This window comes from Astatotilapia calliptera, chromosome 6 (assembly GCF_900246225.1).
Source record: "Astatotilapia calliptera chromosome 6, fAstCal1.2, whole genome shotgun sequence".
NCBI lineage: Eukaryota > Metazoa > Chordata > Actinopteri > Cichliformes > Cichlidae > Astatotilapia > Astatotilapia calliptera.
The window spans coordinates 35,114,189-35,133,280 of NC_039307.1; the positions used below are offsets into that span (position 1 = coordinate 35,114,189).

The 19,092-nt window shown below is 38.8% G+C and overlaps 2 protein-coding genes across 3 annotated transcripts; one reads left to right on the forward strand and one right to left on the reverse strand.

Annotated features, from left to right (window-relative positions):
- Positions 1 to 286: 286 nt before the first annotated feature.
- wdr83os (WD repeat domain 83 opposite strand) lies at positions 287 to 4,218 on the reverse strand. The gene is made up of 4 exons (XM_026171910.1): positions 4,058 to 4,218; positions 3,465 to 3,570; positions 2,305 to 2,402; positions 287 to 681 (listed from the first exon to the last, which is right to left on the reverse strand). Exons 1-4 carry the CDS (start codon positions 4,105 to 4,107, stop codon positions 615 to 617), a joined length of 321 nt encoding a protein of 106 aa, XP_026027695.1. The 5' UTR covers positions 4,108 to 4,218; the 3' UTR covers positions 287 to 614.
- An 87-nt stretch (positions 4,219 to 4,305) lies between these two features.
- Positions 4,306 to 9,211, forward strand: wdr83 (WD repeat domain containing 83). Of its 2 annotated transcripts, XM_026171909.1 has the most exons (10): positions 4,306 to 4,458; positions 5,123 to 5,235; positions 5,475 to 5,595; positions 5,699 to 5,804; positions 5,966 to 6,014; positions 6,222 to 6,348; positions 6,498 to 6,565; positions 6,688 to 6,796; positions 7,250 to 7,364; positions 8,355 to 9,211. In XM_026171909.1, exons 2-10 carry the CDS (start codon positions 5,133 to 5,135, stop codon positions 8,508 to 8,510), a joined length of 954 nt encoding a protein of 317 aa, XP_026027694.1. In that variant the 5' UTR covers positions 4,306 to 4,458; positions 5,123 to 5,132; the 3' UTR covers positions 8,511 to 9,211. The 2 variants fall into 2 exon arrangements, with proteins under 2 accessions (XP_026027694.1, XP_026027693.1); XM_026171908.1 differs by lacking the exon at positions 4,306 to 4,458 and having other exon boundaries at positions 4,520 to 5,235.
- Positions 9,212 to 19,092: the final 9,881 nt, after the last annotated feature.

The window sequence follows — 19,092 nt, forward strand, 5'->3', positions numbered from 1 at the left end:
ACACTGACATACAGTAACATCCAAGTATTCGCAGGAGGATTCAGTAGGACTTAGTGTAATTCACTATGATGGTGAAGCTTTGTGGAATAAACCAAACTGTAAATAGGGGAGAGATTAACTTGATAGGAGGTGTCAAAGTCTGTTATTTATTTTGTGACCTGTCAAATGTACCCGAGCGTCACAAAAATGAGATGTTAAAATATTTATTTAAGGCCAAGTAAACAATTTAAATGTCATATAAGCAAATCCTTAACACTTTTCCTCCAGAGTAATAAAAGCCAGCAGATCCTTTTAAAACCGTACAACTTTATTGACAACATCAGTTCATGAACAAGCAAAAGACTTAGAAAAGGTTATAAACAGAAAAAACAGAGAAACCAAGATATTTACCAACCCAAGATATAACAGAAGTCCAAGATATTTTATCTTTCTATCTTGACGTAGAGCTGTCCTTGCTGTCTACCTCTCCTGCTCGTCTGTTTTCTCTCTATTACATTATGCTCTTCTTCGTCTCTGTTTATGCTCATAGATGGCCGGGGGATTCAGTCAGATGTGCCGTCACCCACTCCTGCATCCACAATTAACTTCTGCTCTCTCCTGAGATTGGCCCTTGGTTACCATGGCGGTGACATTGGCTGTGGGTTCTGGAGGTAGGACATCACAACTGCTGAGATGGACAGCCTGAAGACAGCACAGAAAATGGGCTCAAACCATCATGAAAACTGTGAAATTTGGGTTTTTAAAGGCATGTTAAAATTTTGCTTTGTAGCACCTTTTTCTGCAAAGGGGAGCTCTTTAAAATGACTCATTGTTACACTGCTTACAAAACAAAAACACACTCCTTGTTGCTTTTAATTGTATTATTTTGCTGAATACTTTGGGTATTATGAAATACTGCAGTTGAGCACAGCTAAGAGTAGAATTTGTGCCTGAACCTTTTGAAGCTTCTATGGCATAAATTCACCCACAAACGTGGGACCATTTTCATCTGATAACCTCAATGTCATATTTGCTCTCCACTGTCCATTTATCCTGCATAGCCACTTTCCGTTGTTTAATAACACAAGGATACCAGTGTCCTAAATTTGGCCTTGAACCAGCTTCTACACACACAAGGCTGGTGCCTTTAACTCGTCGTCCGACATTATTTGCCGAGCCAAACATTTTGCATTACTAATCTTTGAGTGCATTAGGTTCATTTTTAATACGACGTCATTCAGACAATGGACAAGGTTTTCCTCATTGCAAATCTGTCTGTGAAGCCTGGACAGGTGCCCTACTGTAGTGCTCTTTTATAGGCGAACATACCACCTAGAGGGGTCTGTGACGGCTGCACTTACAGCCACACAGTGGTAATACCCACCATGTTAGTGTAGAGGCTTATTAGTAACATTGCATTCACATTTCTTTCTTTAAATATAGGAATTAATTTACAGGACAATAAATAACTGGTTTTGGTTTAGAGTTAATTCACATATCCACATAATACTGCATTCTAAAATAAGTGCGCACATTTTAGTTTACACTGTTATGTATGATTAACTTTTTGTTTTCTGAGTTACCTTAGTTGCAGCTGTTCCAGTCCCTTGATTAAGGAGCCAAGAGGTGGAAAAGGGGCGGAGCGAGCTTTAAAGGAAGACTACAAATTGGTTCACGCCATAACTCAGGACCAGGGGGGGGATTGGAGTTCATTATGTTTGGTTTTGTTAGGTTTTGTGTGTTTTTACCCCTTCTCCTGTTTTTGTGGGCTGATCAGCCACTATTTAAGTTTCCCCTTTGTCTCGTTAAGTTAGGTCAGTTTGTTTGAGTTATCAGTTGTGTTGTCAACTTTGAGTAGAGTTTTGTTATTTTGACCTCTTTTATGGGCCCAAGATTTTGATTCTTTTTGCATGAGTTAACCAATTACGTTTTTTGGGTTAAATAAAAAAAATCATTTTTTTGGACTTTAACCTGTGCCTAAGTTTCCTTCACTGCTCAGTCCATCACAGGTCACACATTTAAAAGCTTTTGGACATTAAAGCTGGCTTGTCTGGACTTGCAGTTGCAGCAAGACAATAGGTCTAAACTCCAATTTCAAAAATGCAAAATCCTCTCCTATAATCTAAACATTTGTTCATTTTACTTGCCATTATAACTAAGAACTAACAAAAATAGTTTAAGTTTGTTCCAGTTCGAGCCAAAAAATTTTACTTTTATATCAAATGCCTTCAAAATCGATAAATATTAAACAATCTACGAAGGACTGCCACACATGCATTGCGTAGTGTGTTTATAGTGCATCCACAGATGGGATGGTACACTCACATGAAGCTGCTCATCATCTGTTTGGTGTCTTCTGAGCTTCGGGAGTTTGCAAAGCTGATGAACGAGCAGTAGACTGCAATCCATGCGCACCACTTAAGCTGAAACACAAACACATGAGTCAGCTTTAGACTGTCTTTATGTTCTGACGAGCTTATTAGCTTTTTCACCTTTTAAAAAAAAAAAAAGGTGAAAAAGTTGCAAGGCTGAAATATGCTAAAGAAATAGAGGGGCATCTAACAGCACAGCTCCTAAATTGCTCTTAACTGGTACATGAAGTACATGAGGAACAATTATGTGGTCTGGAAGTGCTCGTATCACAGAAAGCATACAGAGATGCTTAACACAGCATAACCCGTGTGGGGGTTATGCTGTGTTGAGCATCTGTTATCCCATTTGGACAGAGGTCCAAATAGGATAACAGCATTCCAGGAAAAATCTAGTCTGAAGCCAAGGGTGGTCCTGAAATCTGTTTTCAAACAAGCCTCTAAATCACTAAATCCTTAGTTACAGTATTGAGTAGAGAATGGAACAGAAAGAACATGAATCACATGGGCTCAAAATAAGACCACAGGTTTTATATACTGAGGAGCTGGAAGAGAGTAAAGTGTGTTTAAGGCCTGCTCCAACTGATTCAGAAAGCTGCATTCTCACACAGGGATCCTTTGAGTAATGTGTACAAACGTTCAGAGCTTAAGTGCAAATGTGAAAACAGCAAGAGAGTACATTTTTAGGTGTTGCCACTGTTTGTACACCATCTTTAAAAACACCAAATGCAATAATTCCCAGCATTTGCCTAAAATTTAAGATGCTCTTTCTAAAATTTTTGACTTGAATCAAAAATGAGTAAAAATGACCCGTTGGTGATTGAAAGAAAGTCAGTTATAAAAATGTTCTCCTTGGACCTTGAATGAATGACTTCAGCTCTATCGTCTTTTTTCCCCCCCACTCATCGTGTCCTTTGTGGTCACGTCAATAGCTGCTGTTCATCCTTTCATCTAAAAAGGCAGGTTTACTTTTAATCTTCTAAATGGAATGAATGGGACTAAGGTCTATCCTTCCTGGGCAACACATGTTTATGTGGACACACAAACATGCAGAGAACAAAGGAGATGGAAGTCAGAGTTTTGGTGTGAGGAGGGCTGTGTGTGTGTGTAGGTCACCTTGAGCATAAGTCCACACATGCTGAAGATCATGCCGAGCAGGTTCATGTAGTCAGGCGTGGGGTCCTCCAGTGTCGGGTTGGTCTCTGTGCTGGGAGGTTTGTACCTGTCACAACACAAACGTATTTTAACCAAAGACAACTAAAAGGGAAACTTACTGTTTCTTGGTCACTGTTAAAATCTCTGGTCTTAAGTTTATATAAATAAACACACATTTTACAAGTTATTGCCTAATTTATTGGTACTGGTTGTTTTTGATTTGCAGCTGTTAACATTTTCCCTACAACAACCTCTTAGTTAACCATTGTACATCTTTATGAAAACTGCTACTGACTGACAGCTAACTCAAAAGAGACCCATTGACAATCACAATGGTAAATAACGGTTAAACCAAAATGGGAACAGGTTGGGTTAGTCACGACGATTTTGTGTCATGGAAAAAATTAAACAACCAAGAGCAGTATATATTAAGTCCCACAGCTAATTCGCCCAGTTAATCCTTTCAGGCTTCACTCATTATAAATGATATAGGTTAGCTAGCTGTTAGCTCTATTCTATAACGTAGAAACTTGTTTACTGATTTAAACGCCCACCTTAAGATTTTATTTTGCCTCCTCGGGTCTGCCATATTGTTGGATGACATAGTATGTTTCAAGGTGTTCCTACTGTAAGCAAATGAAAATAAGTTTAAACACCGAAAACCGACAGACAGCTGACCAGCCACTTCAGGAAAAGCGTCGACAGAGAGAGTCGTTTCCGGTGTATTTAACAATAAAAGCTTAACCCAATCCATAGGCCAATATCAAAGCGGTAAATGCTATTTGAGCTTTTATTTTGACGGGAGTAAGTGTTCCCATGATGCATTGCGTGTCTGTGCTACAAACATGGAAGAAATGATTTAAAGGAGCCGGTTGTAGCTACAAACTGAGCAGAAACGTTGCTTTTAATCAAGAATGCAAACATGACACGTCCCTGAAACTGTGTCTTAGTAAAAGTAAGTGAGCGAAATAAGTTACATAGAAGTAAATAAAATTGACTGCTTTTAGTCAAGAGGTCTTTTAAGTCATTCATGGAATAAGGAGAAATTGACAAAATGTATCCGTGATGTAACTTAAATAGTTTAAATACTTCTGTTGGTATGTAGTGCTTTTGTGAAAGCTAATAAAAAAACCTGTCCTTTCTGTATGAATATCATATACTCCGTAATATCATACTCGTAACCAGCTTAAATTTTTGTAGCCGTGTAAACCTCTTGTCTTAAATCTACAGCACACTACTACTTTCAGAAGAATTTAACAGTTTGGGATCGCCACAGCATGTCCTTCATATCATCAGTTTGTCTTCTCTGTGGTCTTCGTCTTTTCCCTCACACGTGGCACCTCCACATCCTTTGTTCAATACTATGGTCTAAACCACCTCAGCTTTGGCTCTTTGACTTTGTCTCCAAACTGCTCGACCTGAGCTGTCTCTCTGATCTAATCTAATTCTAATCTCCCCCAGTGTTGCAGTGCCACTACTACTCTTTGCATCATCACCATAACACCCGCCTCTCTCCCATTCATACACATGTATTCTGTCTTGCTTCTGACTTTCATTTTAGGAGGAGATGTTAATGTGGGTAGCTAAAATGTTTGTGTGTATGTGTGTGTTTTAAACAGAGGTTAAGTGATGGCATTTCCTCAGCCCAGACCTCAGGCTCCTCAAATTCCTCAACATCTTCTCAGGACCATAGACTGTCAGCAAGGAGCTGTCAGGGCTGTTCGCTTCAACAGTAAGAAAAAGCCCCACCAAAATTATCTGTTCAGTCTGTTCAGCTGCTGGCTGAACAGACTGAACAGACTCAATTGCTAAATCTGGTTGTAATGTATATATGCATAATAAAATATTACAAGTTCAGGTCAACTCAATAAAATATGTTCTTTATTTCATTAGTTCAAAGTATGTAAGCTCTATTCCTCAGTTCTGAGTTATCCACTTATATCAGCTTGTCTCTGTGCCATGTCTTTTAAGTTGATGGGAACTACCTGCTGTCTTGTGGCAGTGACAAGTCTTTAAAACTGTGGAGTACGAGCCGAGGCACCTTGTTGAAGACGTACAGTGGTCATGGATATGAGGTTTTGGATGCAGATGGGTGAGAGAATTACCATTGGGTTGTCCACAGGGTTTTAGTCTCAGGAATATAGGATCAGAAGTAATATAAATGAATGACCTTTTCTCGTTGGCTCTTTGCACAGGTCCTATGACAACAGCCAGATTTGCTCATGTAGCTCAGATAAGACGGTGATTCTGTGGGACGTTGCCACTGGCCAGGTCACACGCAAACTCAGGGGTCATGCCGGGGTGGGTCCTTCTCTTTTTAGCTCTGTTTCACTTTGGGCATCGTGGTATTTCATTTGAAAAACATCTGCATGTTTTCATGGCGGCTGCACTGTTGTTTGTGCCTGTGTACTTGTTTTATGTAATATTTACTGTCTGTCTCCTTTTCAAATTTTCCTTTGCAGAAAGTTAACTGCGTGCAGTTTAATGAGGAGGCAACAGTCATATTGTCTGGTGAGTCATAATGACATTAAATTATTTATGGAATGTGGATGTTTTAACCGGTGTCTGCTTTATGTCAAAGTCAGTTATCTGTAAATTCTCAAAGTTTCCATGCTTTAATGGAACTCTTTTTAGTATTTCTCGTATTTGCCTAGCAAATGTGTAAACTATTACATTTGTATTTACTGCATTTCATTTTTATGTATTCTCGTCATTCAGGGTCCATAGACGGGACGGTTCGGTGCTGGGACACCAGATCCAGAAGATATGAGCCAATCCAGGTTCTAGACGAAGCTCGGGACGGCATCAGCAGCCTCAAGGTGGCACAACACGAGCTGCTCACCGGGTCAGCACTTCAGACATAGTTGAAAAAAAAAAAAACAACCTGCATGTTAAAAGTTTCACAATTTAAAAACAGAGATTTGATTCGTTTATTCAACTGTTTTGTTCATTTTTGCTATGGCAGCTTATAATAATAATGATCTTGTGTTTTAGGTCGGTGGACGGCAGAGTGAGGCGCTACGACCTGAGAATGGGACAGCTACATGTTGACTTCATCAGCAGTTAGTAATCTAACTCTAAAGTTTAATCTCAGCAGATATTACTGTTTTAAACTGATTTTTGTAGCAAAACAGTTTCACTGAAAATATAAAACCACTGAAGTGTTTTTATCCTTGCGTTCCAGGTCCTATTACCTGTGTGTGTTTCAGTCAAGATGGTCAGTGCACCCTGAGCTCCAGCTTGGATTCAACACTCAGACTTCTAGACAAGAGCACCGGTGAAATGCTGGGAGAGTGAGTGCTGATTGTTTTCACTTACAGTGTGATGTGCTGCCACTATGGCTTCATAAAGTAAAAGCAATACAAGAAGTATTGTTTTTTTGTTACCTTTTTGTTACTAACTGAAATCTGAAAACTTGTTCCCTGACAAGCTGACTGGTTGCAATATTTTCTTTGCAACAAGTTTCGCTCAGCAGCAGCCAGGAACCACCCATCAGCTTGTCAGAGAACATACATTTGTCCCTCGCGACCGTTGGTTGTGCTCTTGAATAATGTCCGAATGACATCACTCGAGATACCTCAACATTTAACATAACCTCAGGTCCAAATGACATAAAATGAAATTTAGAAATTTACCACAGAGCGCAGTTAAATTATAGTGAATCATTACAAGATTCTAAATGGTATGGTTTACTGATGTAAATACGTTTTTTAACTCGTGTTTTTATCATATACTTGTTTTTATAGGTATACCGGACACAAGATGAAGGGCTACAAATTGGATTGCTGCCTGTCCAGTAAAGACACGCATGTCCTGAGCTGCTCAGAGGACGGACACGTTTACTGTTGGGACCTGGTGGAGGTAACTATGAATTTGATTTTCAAAGGGTACTTAAAGGGCCTCTGCAGAAAACAACTGTTATTAAATGAAGTGAACAACATCTGCATTCTGTCAGTCACTTTTGCATCAATGTGGTTTTTCATCTGTAATCATTTGTTAGTATCACAGTTAGGTGTAGTAACCAGGGAAGATAATCAAGTAGCATTTCCAGACACATGTATCATTTTATAAATGATATCTTAAGCAGGCAAGATCCAGAGTGTAAACTAGCTTTGCTACACAAATCTAGTGATGGTTAGCTTATAGCATTAGCTGATGAATTGAATTTCAAAATAGCCCGCTAAGTTACCAGATCAGCTCTGTGAGTTTAAAGGCTCAAAAACAATATTTTTTTAGCTGGTATACTAACTTTTTACTGGAAAAAGACTGCGTAGAGGTGGATTTAATATGCACAACTAGCCTTGCTAATCCTGACTGTGCATTTCCACTGATGGTTAAGTTCCCACTTGGTCATTCAAGTGTCTTATTTTAGCCTTACTGCTAATGCAGATATATTTTGGGATTATAAATTTAGCAGCAGGCTGGCTAATCTCAGCTAATTTGCTAATCTGATTGCCACCAAAATGTTGCCCACTTTTGGAAATGAGAGCACAGGGATGGATTGAAGCACTGAAGTACTGAATAAGAAACACATCTTTTGGATTTTCACAGAAAATGATGGCAACCAATGGTCTGAAAATGTCGTCTTCAGAAACGTCTAATACATGAAAAACATTGCATGTCTTGTTCAAATAATAGGTGAAATGCAAGAGTTAGTCAGAACCACAGTGGGTGGAAATAGAGCGTTCTCAGTGCAAACCCCCAGCAGATCATTATCATGTAGAACCTGTGTGATTTTTTGTGACAAAATAATGAATAGTGGAGGTTATTTGTCAAACCCACACAAAAATTCTTTACTAAAAGCATACAGTCTAGCATCCAAACTAACATTTTTTCTTGTTTTACTTTCAGGGGTCTTTGTCGTTGAAGCTGCCGGTGGGGAAAGCAGTTGTCCAGTCCCTGTCCTTCCACCCTACAGAGACCCGTCTCCTCACAGCTATGGAGGGGCGTGTCCAAGTGTGGGGCGCAGAGCAAGAGGAGATGGAGGAGGATGTGATAGCCACGTAGAGGGTGAAAACAAGAACCTGCTGTCTGTACATACAGTCTATCTTACGGACCTTAGAGAAGCGCACAAACCTGTTCCTCCCACAGCCAGATGTTGTGCCTGGAAACACTGGGTTTGGTGATGGAGTTATCACTATAGTGTTTGTTATGTGAGTCTTACCAGTGTTTGTTATGTGAGTCTTACCAGGAGAACCTGTTCTCTGGCATACTAATCAAATGGGATTAGGTGTGCACCCAGTGATAATGGACATGCCTGAGAAACCAAGCTTTTTATCAGAGCTAAATAGAAATGTTCCTCCATTTAATTTTATTCTGTGTTCCACTCAAAAATAAATAAAGTGAAAAAGGTTCAGCTTGAATAAAATCTTAAAAAGAAACTGTTTAATTCTTAAAAAGTTCCAAGTATTAGAGTTGTTTTTGTTTGAAGCTGAGTTACATCAGTAAACTAAATTCTTAATTTGTAATCAGTCTGACGAGAAGACAAGTGAATCCTTAACAAACCAGCCAACTCATATAGAGGCAAAAAGTAAAGAAAGAAAAATACTTGGCTTTGGTTCACAGACATAAACATTGTGATTGTGAATCCACTTCAAATCCACAAGTTAAACAGACAAGCTTGCAAAATGAGTGATTTTTGTATTTGTGCCATTCTTTTTTTTATATATAAAATCCTTCAATAATAAACATTGTGTAAATTACACAAACGCATTTACTGCATGTGTCTTTTTCAACTAAGAAAACTCCCATAAATACAGATGTGGTCAGCAAGAGTTTATTTTTATCAGAGATTGTGGACATCGTAGATTTGCAATGTAATTTGTAATTGTAAAATAAATATAATGAGAATGACAAAAAAGTATCAAATAAATAAATAACTTATCTTACATACATACATTTTATCTTACATACAAAAAACTGTCCACTGCAATCCGCAGTGATTGTCGAACCACTGGGCGTGTCTACGCAGCTTTGTACATGTCAGTTCTGTTATTCAACCCCAACATCGCACCAAAGAGTTTAAATAAATACATATGAGTGTATTTACAAAATGGTCACGTTGTTGTTGAAGAATTGCGTTGACACGTAAGCTTAGTTTACCCTTTTAGATCAGAAAATATTTACAACAAAAATCAGTTAGCAATAATAAAATAGTAAAGCTTTCATTAAAAGACAAAAAACGATCAATGCACTTTTGAACAGATAACTTCTAATGCCCCATAAACACATATTATTAGCGGACATGCCATTAAAACTGAGTCAATGAGAACAGCAACTGCAATCAAACATTTAAGTAGTTTTGATATTTTCACCCAGAAGTCATAAAGAAAACAGCTTATTTTCAGCTTATTGAGTTTCTCATTTCATAAGAACTGATTTCCGCTTCATTAACTGCACACCACGAAAGAACAAAAGTTCATTCATTTACAGAGATTACAAGAGAAGGTTCGCCAAGTTCATGTCCCCCTTTTACAGTACCCGTTTACTCTCAGCCATCTAGCCCACGCAGCTGCAGCCGGCAGCTGACAGCTTTTCCACCTTGTGCCATCGGTGCGAGTTATCAAGAAAGGCCACGTCCTCGTGGTGGGTGGGCCTGCAGCACGGTGCATTGTGCCACAGCTCCCCGAGCACTGGGCTGGGGAGAAGTCCAGTGAGCAGCAGGTTGGTGAGGGTGAGGTCGTGGTTGGAGCGCACACGGGGACACGTGCCGCTGCAATACTTGAATAAAATAGTCTCATCTGAGTCGTAGCCCAGCCCCAGGTCCCGAACCTGCAGCAGGATGGAGTGGAGGCCGCACTGGGAGTCCAGAGCTGAGCGGCGTGATCGAACTGGGATCGGTACGATGGGATTCAAAGATGGTCCGACTCCAGAAGCTTCCATGTGGCTGTTTTCCACAGCTGAATAACTGCTCCTTTTGTCCTCATCTGGAGAAATGTGTGCAGATGCTGTCTGTCGTTTCAGATCTGGAAAAGACAAAGTCATTTATACAACTGATAAACCCACTTACAACTATATTTACTTTCATTTTCATATTCTCAAAGCGAAAAGTCATCGGTTCCAACCGTCACTTGAGTCTTCACTTACCAATCAGCGATCTCAGCAAGTGGCCTTGTCCCCTCTCGACGCAGAAAAGAATCACCACAAACTTCAACAGGGACCTCATCTCTATGTTCTGGTCTTCGTTTTTCGCTGTCGATCAAAGTGGGGTGGGTTTGTATGTCTGCGAGTGATGCCTAAGATGCAGACGAGTCGCGACCTCCAATATATAGCCCCAGGAGATAAGGGGGGGTGAAGGGATGAGGCAAGGAGGTGTAGCGGGGAGACAGACACTAACCCGTTACTTGCCAACAGACTATCCTACTCACCTGAGCCTGACAGGGAGCGTAGGAGGGCAGGCGGGCGCTTGACCCAGAATTTGTCCTGTTGGGATTATCTAATTGATGTAAATCACTGGTTTATTGTTGAGATTCTCCCAGATGTTTTTCCAGAGGATGCTGGCCCCTAGCAATATGGATTCCCAAAGGCTCAGGGCTTCTTAAAAGCTCCTCAGTGGTGGACAGTGATGTCACTTTGGTAATGCTGAGAGGTATGTGCGACTGTGTGAATCAGTAGATATGCAGACAAGCAAATAGTCAAACATTCATAGATAGTAATTTATCCAAACATAAATACAGGGAATAACCAATGGAGGAAATGCATGAGAAGTGTTACGGGCTGAGAAATAAAAAAGACCTACTGAGTCATTGTGGAATGTCTCATATTTGGGCCCTCTTATGTTCTGCTTCTTGATTAAATGCAAGAGACGTGAAAATGTGAAACACATTAAGAATAACAAGAGGAGGCTATAATTAGAACATAACAGGGCTGCTTCAACAGACATTCCACATTGGGTGACTTCTCTTGAGCTGGTCTGTAAATTGAGGGATTTCACCAGCAATGTGTGGCTGACAAGTGGAATATGTAGAATGTGGATTATGTAACAGTTATAGGGCCTAAACAGGCAGTGCTATTGGAATTTCACGTTTTCATCAAAGTTCGTATTTGGGGGCAGTTTCTGCCAGCCGCATGCAGGGCGAACGCCCGATTGGTCCTTATTTAGCAAATGATCTTTATCATTCTGAAGATATGCAATCAGCTCAAATTCATTTGTAAGTTACCAAACTTTGTGCATTTATTTTGGCCTTTCTCTGTGCTTCCCACTAAAGATATTCTGCTTGGGACATCCATTATTAGAGATGGACTGAGGTGATGTGGAAAGCCTGTGCTCTAACGCTTCAAAATTCCTTTCGGAAAGTATATATATCATATTCTCTGGGCTAAAGCAAATTTAGCGAATTTAATGAACCCTAAAAAAATGTATCTAAATACAATGATTATTTACATACAGTACAGTATATAGGAGTATGTTTAGATGTGCCACTTTGAAGTTGCCTTGTTCAGTCCTGCATTTTTGAGTCCTCATTATCTCAAAAATCCAGCACTGAAAAACAAATAGTAAATAAACTGGTTCTTATACAGCACTTTTTACTCTACCTGAGGACTCAAAGCACTTTATACATCTTGCCTCATTTACACCCACTCATACAAGCACCTTCTGCTATGCTTTTAAGTGCTTTCTATCTATTATTCATAGACTTTGATACTCGAATGGATGCATTGGAGATAACTTGGGGATTGGATATGTTGTAGTTTCACTGCAAACCTAGTATCCGTGACATAGAGTAACAGAGACAGGCGTTGTTAATTTGGATGTTTTCTCCTAATTCTGCAAATTTTTTGACTAAACTTTGAAGGGTCATATCACCTTTTGGGATAAGTGGCTGGTCTAAACAGCAACATCTTATAAAAAGGTCTCCTTTTTATGACACAAGGCTCATATTGTATCCAAATTGTTTTCTAATATGAACATGGTCATATTTTATACACTTGGTAAATGTTTAATATGAGATTAAGAGAGTTAATGCCATGAAAATCCCAAATGAATGACAACATTATATTCAAAATATTCCGTCAACATGCACTACGGAAGTTGTGAGCATTCAGAAATGCTCTGAAAAATATAAGGCGAAGAAAAAGGCCTGTAAGTTTTCATTGCACGGCAGTAAAAATGTGCACAGACCCAATGCACTAAAGTTATTGTGAGCAGGTCAGGAGGAAACATTTTAAGTGCTTTTACACAGAATTAGCAGACGAGGAGTTTACATAATGTCCTTGTGTTTCGATTTTATTACTTCCCGCAGGACAGTCTGTACTCTCTGTTTTTATGTGAGCGTTTAAATGTTTAAAAACGGAATTAAACCAAATCTAGTTTAAATGTGGCGACTTCTACCTATAGAGAAATTAAACGAGAAGAAGACAAAATGATTAGTGGTAAACTTGTAACAGTCAGTTCAGGAGGAGCAAAAAATATGATATTATTTTATATTATATATTATTACATTTGCCTGAGTCTTCGATGAATAGACAAGGCTTTTACCATTAAAGAGCTTATTTAAAAATATACTCATTTTTCATTCAATCGAGAAATTTACTCAGGCTTCAAAGCCTGATCCTTGAAAGAATTATTGAAATTCCTGGCAATAATTTTTGTGGGCCATTATTAGTTCAAGACTTACGGATGAGTCCTCAGTAATTCATATCAACAGTGGTATAATAGATGAGAACTGGTGCTGTTTAATGCAGTAATAAATACACTTAAAATCTCTTTGGACACACTCATTTTGTCCAAAGGATTGAAGCCAGACCTCTAATATTAAGAAGACTCAGTAAAACTAATGTTCTTTCTGGTGATTGCTGTGTTGTAATTCTTGCTATCAGCACAGCACGATTTGCACGTCTTATCTTTTGTAATTCTTTAGCTCTTATTCTTTATGTGTTTTGGTATGTGGAATTTAAATTTAAACATGAAAATGTCTGCAAAGTTCAGAAACTGGATTTGGGCATTAAAATGAATTCCTGATCTGGAGAAGAGAGTGTATGACCAACAATCACTGAACTGATGTGGATAAATCAACAGGCTCGCTCACATCTGACACCAGGAGTCTTATTTGTACGCAGACCCTCTCCCCCTCATTATGACCATATTTGTCACACGTGGTAAGTGATGTTCCACTTTTTAGTTACATAATAACACTTGCTGCTTCCATCTTCTGATGAAAACCATTGAATGCGATTGAAAAACAAACAATTTCTTTTAAAACCAAAGGTGAAAGGTTAAATCTTTCTCATATGACTAAATTGCCATATGGATTCAGGACTTGGAACAGGACCAGTCAAGTAGAGAAAAACACCACAATACCACAGCTAGACACCACTTAAATGTGTCCAGCCATTCTTGCTTATCTTTTTTGGTCTTATTGTAAATGTATATGTAGCCTGGACAAAACTTTCAGTTGGCTGTCCTCAGAATATTAAGACCTTTATTACAGAAAGCTTCCATTTCCCAGCTATTTGCATAGAAAACCAGAAAACAAAAGGGCAAAGGACCCAACACATTCCTTCCACTTCTTAAAGAGACAGGAAGAGACAGGGAAAGGGGAGAAGGTGGTGGGAGAAATACAGTGGAGCAAGAGCAATCCTTTTGGATTACAGGGTGACGAGCCCGTCTGGAATTCCACTGTTGTCAAAAGACAGGAATGGAAAGAACGTGGCATCAGTTTCTGTAAATGAACAAAAACAGAAAAGATAGAACTCTGATGCTATTTATCAGACATCATCAAGCACACTGACTGATATTGTTCTAAAGTTAGAAACCCAGCATTTAAAGCAGTATCAGGCTCTATGGAGTCCTGGAAAACTGAGTACACTTACTGCTTACATAGGAAATAAGATGGTAAGTCATGTGCTGATAATCACATTTACTCGATTAAATGATCTTCAGCAGAGTCAGCAGTTTTTGTCCGTTTGCTGTCCTGGAGCATTCAGGTGCGTTCTAACACAATGCCACAATATTCTCAGGAGTGGACGCCCCAGCAAATTCACCCCAAGATGTGCAATATCCGAAGAAACTGCAAAATAAACCCCAAGAGCTTCATCTCAGTTCATGAAGGTTCATGAGAGTACAATTAGAACAAGACTGAACAAGTATGCCTTATTCAGACAAATCCTTTTTAAAATGAATATGTCAGCATAGCTTTGTTTTGGAGAGTTTCATCTGAACTAACTAAAAGACTTCTTGAACAATGTCCTTTGGACAGACGAGGCCAAAATGAAGATGTCTGGAGATAATGCACATTCCCACGTTTGGTGAAAACCAAACACAACAGATCAGCACAAACACCTCATACAAACTGTCAGCACAGTGGCATGGTCAGTTGGGTTTATTTTGCAGACACAGGACCTGGGAACCTTGCACTCATCGAGTCAATCATGAACTCCTCTGTATGCCAGAGTATTGTAGAATCAAATGTAAGGCCATCTGTATGACAGGTAAAACTTGGTCAAGTTGTCATTGTCCTGCATGCAGCATGACAACAATCCTAAACACAGGAAATCTACAATCTACATCTTTCCAATAAGCCATGGCCACTGGTCATGTACTGGTGGCCTCTTCAAATCCAAAAACAATGCTTGCCTGTATTTTTCTATTTTCTTTAGACTGGCCTAATTTTGCAGAGGCCACATTACAGCTTCTTTGACTTCTAGGTTTTTAATAAACTGTCTGGTTCCTGGCCTACTTTTACATTTGCAAAGCATTGTAAATCCTTAAAGTGAAAATCACTGCCCTCCATAACACTTTGCCTCTGCATTCCTACATGCTGAGCACCTTGTTTTTTGTATCTTGTGAAGCACATGCATACAATCAAAGATATATTTCCTTTAGAGTGTACTGCTTCCTTAGTGTCTGTCCATTCAACAATGAGGAAAATTATCCTACCTGGGTAAGGAGAGGCATTAAACATTTGATTGTGATACTCCTACCTCCTTCACTAAGCAAGTGCAGTGGACCTAAAGTCTTCTTCCTGTCATATATTCTACATTTTCTCCTAATGACACTTGAAATTGCTGTTACCTGTTAATTTTATATGCAAGTCGGCTTTTAGAAAAACTAGAACAAGTCAAATTGTGAGAAATTGTCTCAGTATGTGGGAAAATGTTGTACAGTCCAACACGAAGAAAGACACCTCATTGCCCTACAATACACTCCATGCTGTAGCAAGTTAAAGGATGGACTCAGAGATGCTTTTATGTGGTTATTAGTTTTTTAGCCTAAACCAATTGTTAGTACCAAAGCGAGTTTAGTCACCAAGGTTTTTTAAAATTGTAACACTTCTTAAATTATACAAATTATACTTTTTTTGTGCTTTTTGTATCAACTGACTGAATATACTCACATAGTGTGCTTCTAACATATAATTATCCACAATCTAACTACATTTTCAAGTATCAGTGAAGTGTTGAGTTACAAATACAAGTTTGTATAGCAGTTACCTTTAAACCAGTGCCATCAGCCTATAATCATGTTCAGACAGAAACTGGGATAACTGTGGCCTTGCAAAAACTGATTTGATGAAGTGAAAAGTTCACCATCATACATGTAATGGGGAAAGTTTTTTAATACACAGTGTGCAGTGTAGGTTTCAAAACCTACAAACACAACAACCCCTGCCCCCAAAACAGAGAAACTAATGTTCATCAAAGAAAAAGAGTGTGATTCCATTTCAAAGTAAGAGCGTGTGTATTATATTGCATCTGTGTGTTGATGACTGCAGAGCTATCACAGGGTTTTGCAGTTGTGTCATCCAAGAAGAATTAGTTCTACATGATGAATTTGGCTTTTATCACTCTAATAGTCATGTAGGAAGCTCTTAAAATAGGAACTGATAACAGGACATGTTACACTCATATTCTATGAATACTAATTGGCTGCAGTCTCTGGTGCATTCCTGGAGGAGCTGGTCAGACAGTCAGTCCATATAGGGCTCGTCTGAGCTGAGCGGGTCAGGAATGAAGGGAGCAGCCTTCCTGTAACTGGAAATATTCAGAGAGGATTTAGCCTTGGAATGTCAAACTTGCACGGAGCTTCTCCTATTCATGCCGTAAATCTGTTGGTCCAAGCGGAGACGCTCTATCGTTTGTCATCAAGGCACAAGAATGCACAGGGCTTCATTCCAGCTAATCTGAGCAGCAGGTGATTTCACACACACACACACACACACACACACACACACACACACACACACACACACACACACACACACACACACACACCTCTCCTGTGATTGAGGCTGTGCAAGGTTGTTGGCATCAGCTGAAAACTCCTAGACCATGATGACACAGTGACATTTCACCTGTACGTGATAAGACAGGCAGGCAGTTCCATTATCATTGGCATTAATCTGCTCTTAGATTTTGGAACCTGGCTGCAGATATCTGCTCCTGTCCAAACACTCATCCAGTTTTCCCAAACGTGATGAATGGGGTGAGATAAAGTTCATACTGAACACAGGGTGTAGGATACTGCTGTTTTTCAACATTTTCAGGGTGTCTATTAGTAGCCAAAAGTTCAACTGAAGACCCCTTTGAATACCAACATACCAAAGTTGTCCATATTATTATGCTGTTGTCTGAGTCTGACTCTAAAACACCTTAAAAATACAGAGACCGACTTCAGAGATTTTCTCAATTTATTGTTAATGTCGCTTCTTCTGTTTCTGCAGACTGACATTCAGGTCGGTGAGCAAGATCTTCATCATCCTCAAGGCCTTTTCTGTGGCACTTTACCATCTTTAAGCTGGTTTTTAGACTTTGAAGTTAGAGAATGTAATCGGTTTTCACATAGTTTTTTCTATGTGAAAACCGATTACATTACAAGCTGGAACTGTAGAGCACCAAAGTTGCATCACGATGCAAAGCCTTTTAAACAAATTAGTACTCAAGGCTTTTTATTATTAGATGTAATTAATATATTTTTAAGACTTCTGGGATACCTGCACACAACTGAAACTTAGAAACACTTCTAAAGCAAAACGGAATATAATTCATTTATTGTATTTTATAGACAGGCGTGTCCAGATGTTTTTATTGTTATGTTTAGCCATGTAGTGTCAGGGTGAAAGTTTCGTTTTCATTCCTAAACTCTTTAAAGACTGGGATGTGAACAAAAATGCTAAACAGCAAGACATTATTTCCAAATAAATACCACTGTTATCATCGCTGTGAAAAATTTAGTGTTTTAGATTATGCTGCAGTTCACAGGGTGAAATTCAAGTACATATTTAAGCACTTTCAAGGTCCCTTTTCAAGCTTTTTTCCAGCACCCCCCCCCCCCTTCAAAAAAGTGCATGTTTCAATTCGCATCACTTCTGTAAGACCATGTGAAAATTAAAACAAATCATCCCAGGTGAACTTAAATACCTTTGATCCCCTTTTGTTAAGACAGAAAAACACACCACACAAAAATACTGCAAAAGGACGGGCGCCTTATATACATAGTGTATAAACTCAAAATGCACATTTCACTTAAAAATTAAGATGTGAACAAATCAACTTGTTAGATATTCTTCTCCTGTTGAAACCCCCCCCAAAGAGAAATAAATAAGTCTTCTCATCAGATATTGATGAGAAATTCTTTCCTGTGTGACAGAAAATAGGAGACAGATGTTTGTTTGTTTTTTAAGTTAATTCCCAATAAAACTGTTTTATTGCTAACTACATTGCTGTCTGTATTATTGCTGAAGTCCTAAATGATCACCTTTAAAATGTTTGTGCTAATAACATCCTGTAAAGTCAGACAGGCATGGAGAACAGCACTGACTGGGAGGCTTTGAACACATCACATAGTTCAATTCAACATATAAGACTTTAAGAATGCACAAGCATCTACTTAAAATCTATTGAATTTATCATCTGTCATATTATTATGTAGAATTCTAATGTATTTTGTTCATCTCCCTTAAATAAACAGGCAGCCTTAAAGTATGAAATATTCATATACAAACACACATAAATGTGTGAACTGTCTGAGCGGCTGATAGTGCCCCACAGGCCTCAGTGTGAGCTTGAAGACATTTATAATGTTTAAGTAGTTTAATGTGTCGGTGCTGACGATAAACAGTTTGAATGAAACTTTGGTAGCACAGAAACAAGTGGCTATTCTTTGTGACCATATGGATCGGTCCCTCATATTACCATTATTTCACCCAAAGGCACCAAGTTAATACTCAAAAAAGCTGCAATACACACAAATATAAAAAGTACTTGGTGACAACTTTGCTTTTAGCGTCTAACCCTCTGGGGTCCAGGGAATAATTGGCCGTTTCTGACTACTTTTGGCCTCTATGTTTCACCTTTAAAAACTGTTTATCTTGCCAATCTGTTATTTACTCATTTTGACATACTGTAAATATGTAAATATTGTGCATAAAACATGAGTAGAAAGTGATATTTTTGACTGTAAAAACCACAAGCATGTTTAACGAATCATTTTCATAACTTGAAATGCAAATAGAAACTGTACATTTTTTAAAAATGTGCACAAGTTTTGCAAACAACAAAGTTATATGGTACTATTTACCTAAAAATGCAGCCAAGGCTCAGACGTTTTTTATATAACCATTTAAAACTATTTACAGAACAATCAGGTGTT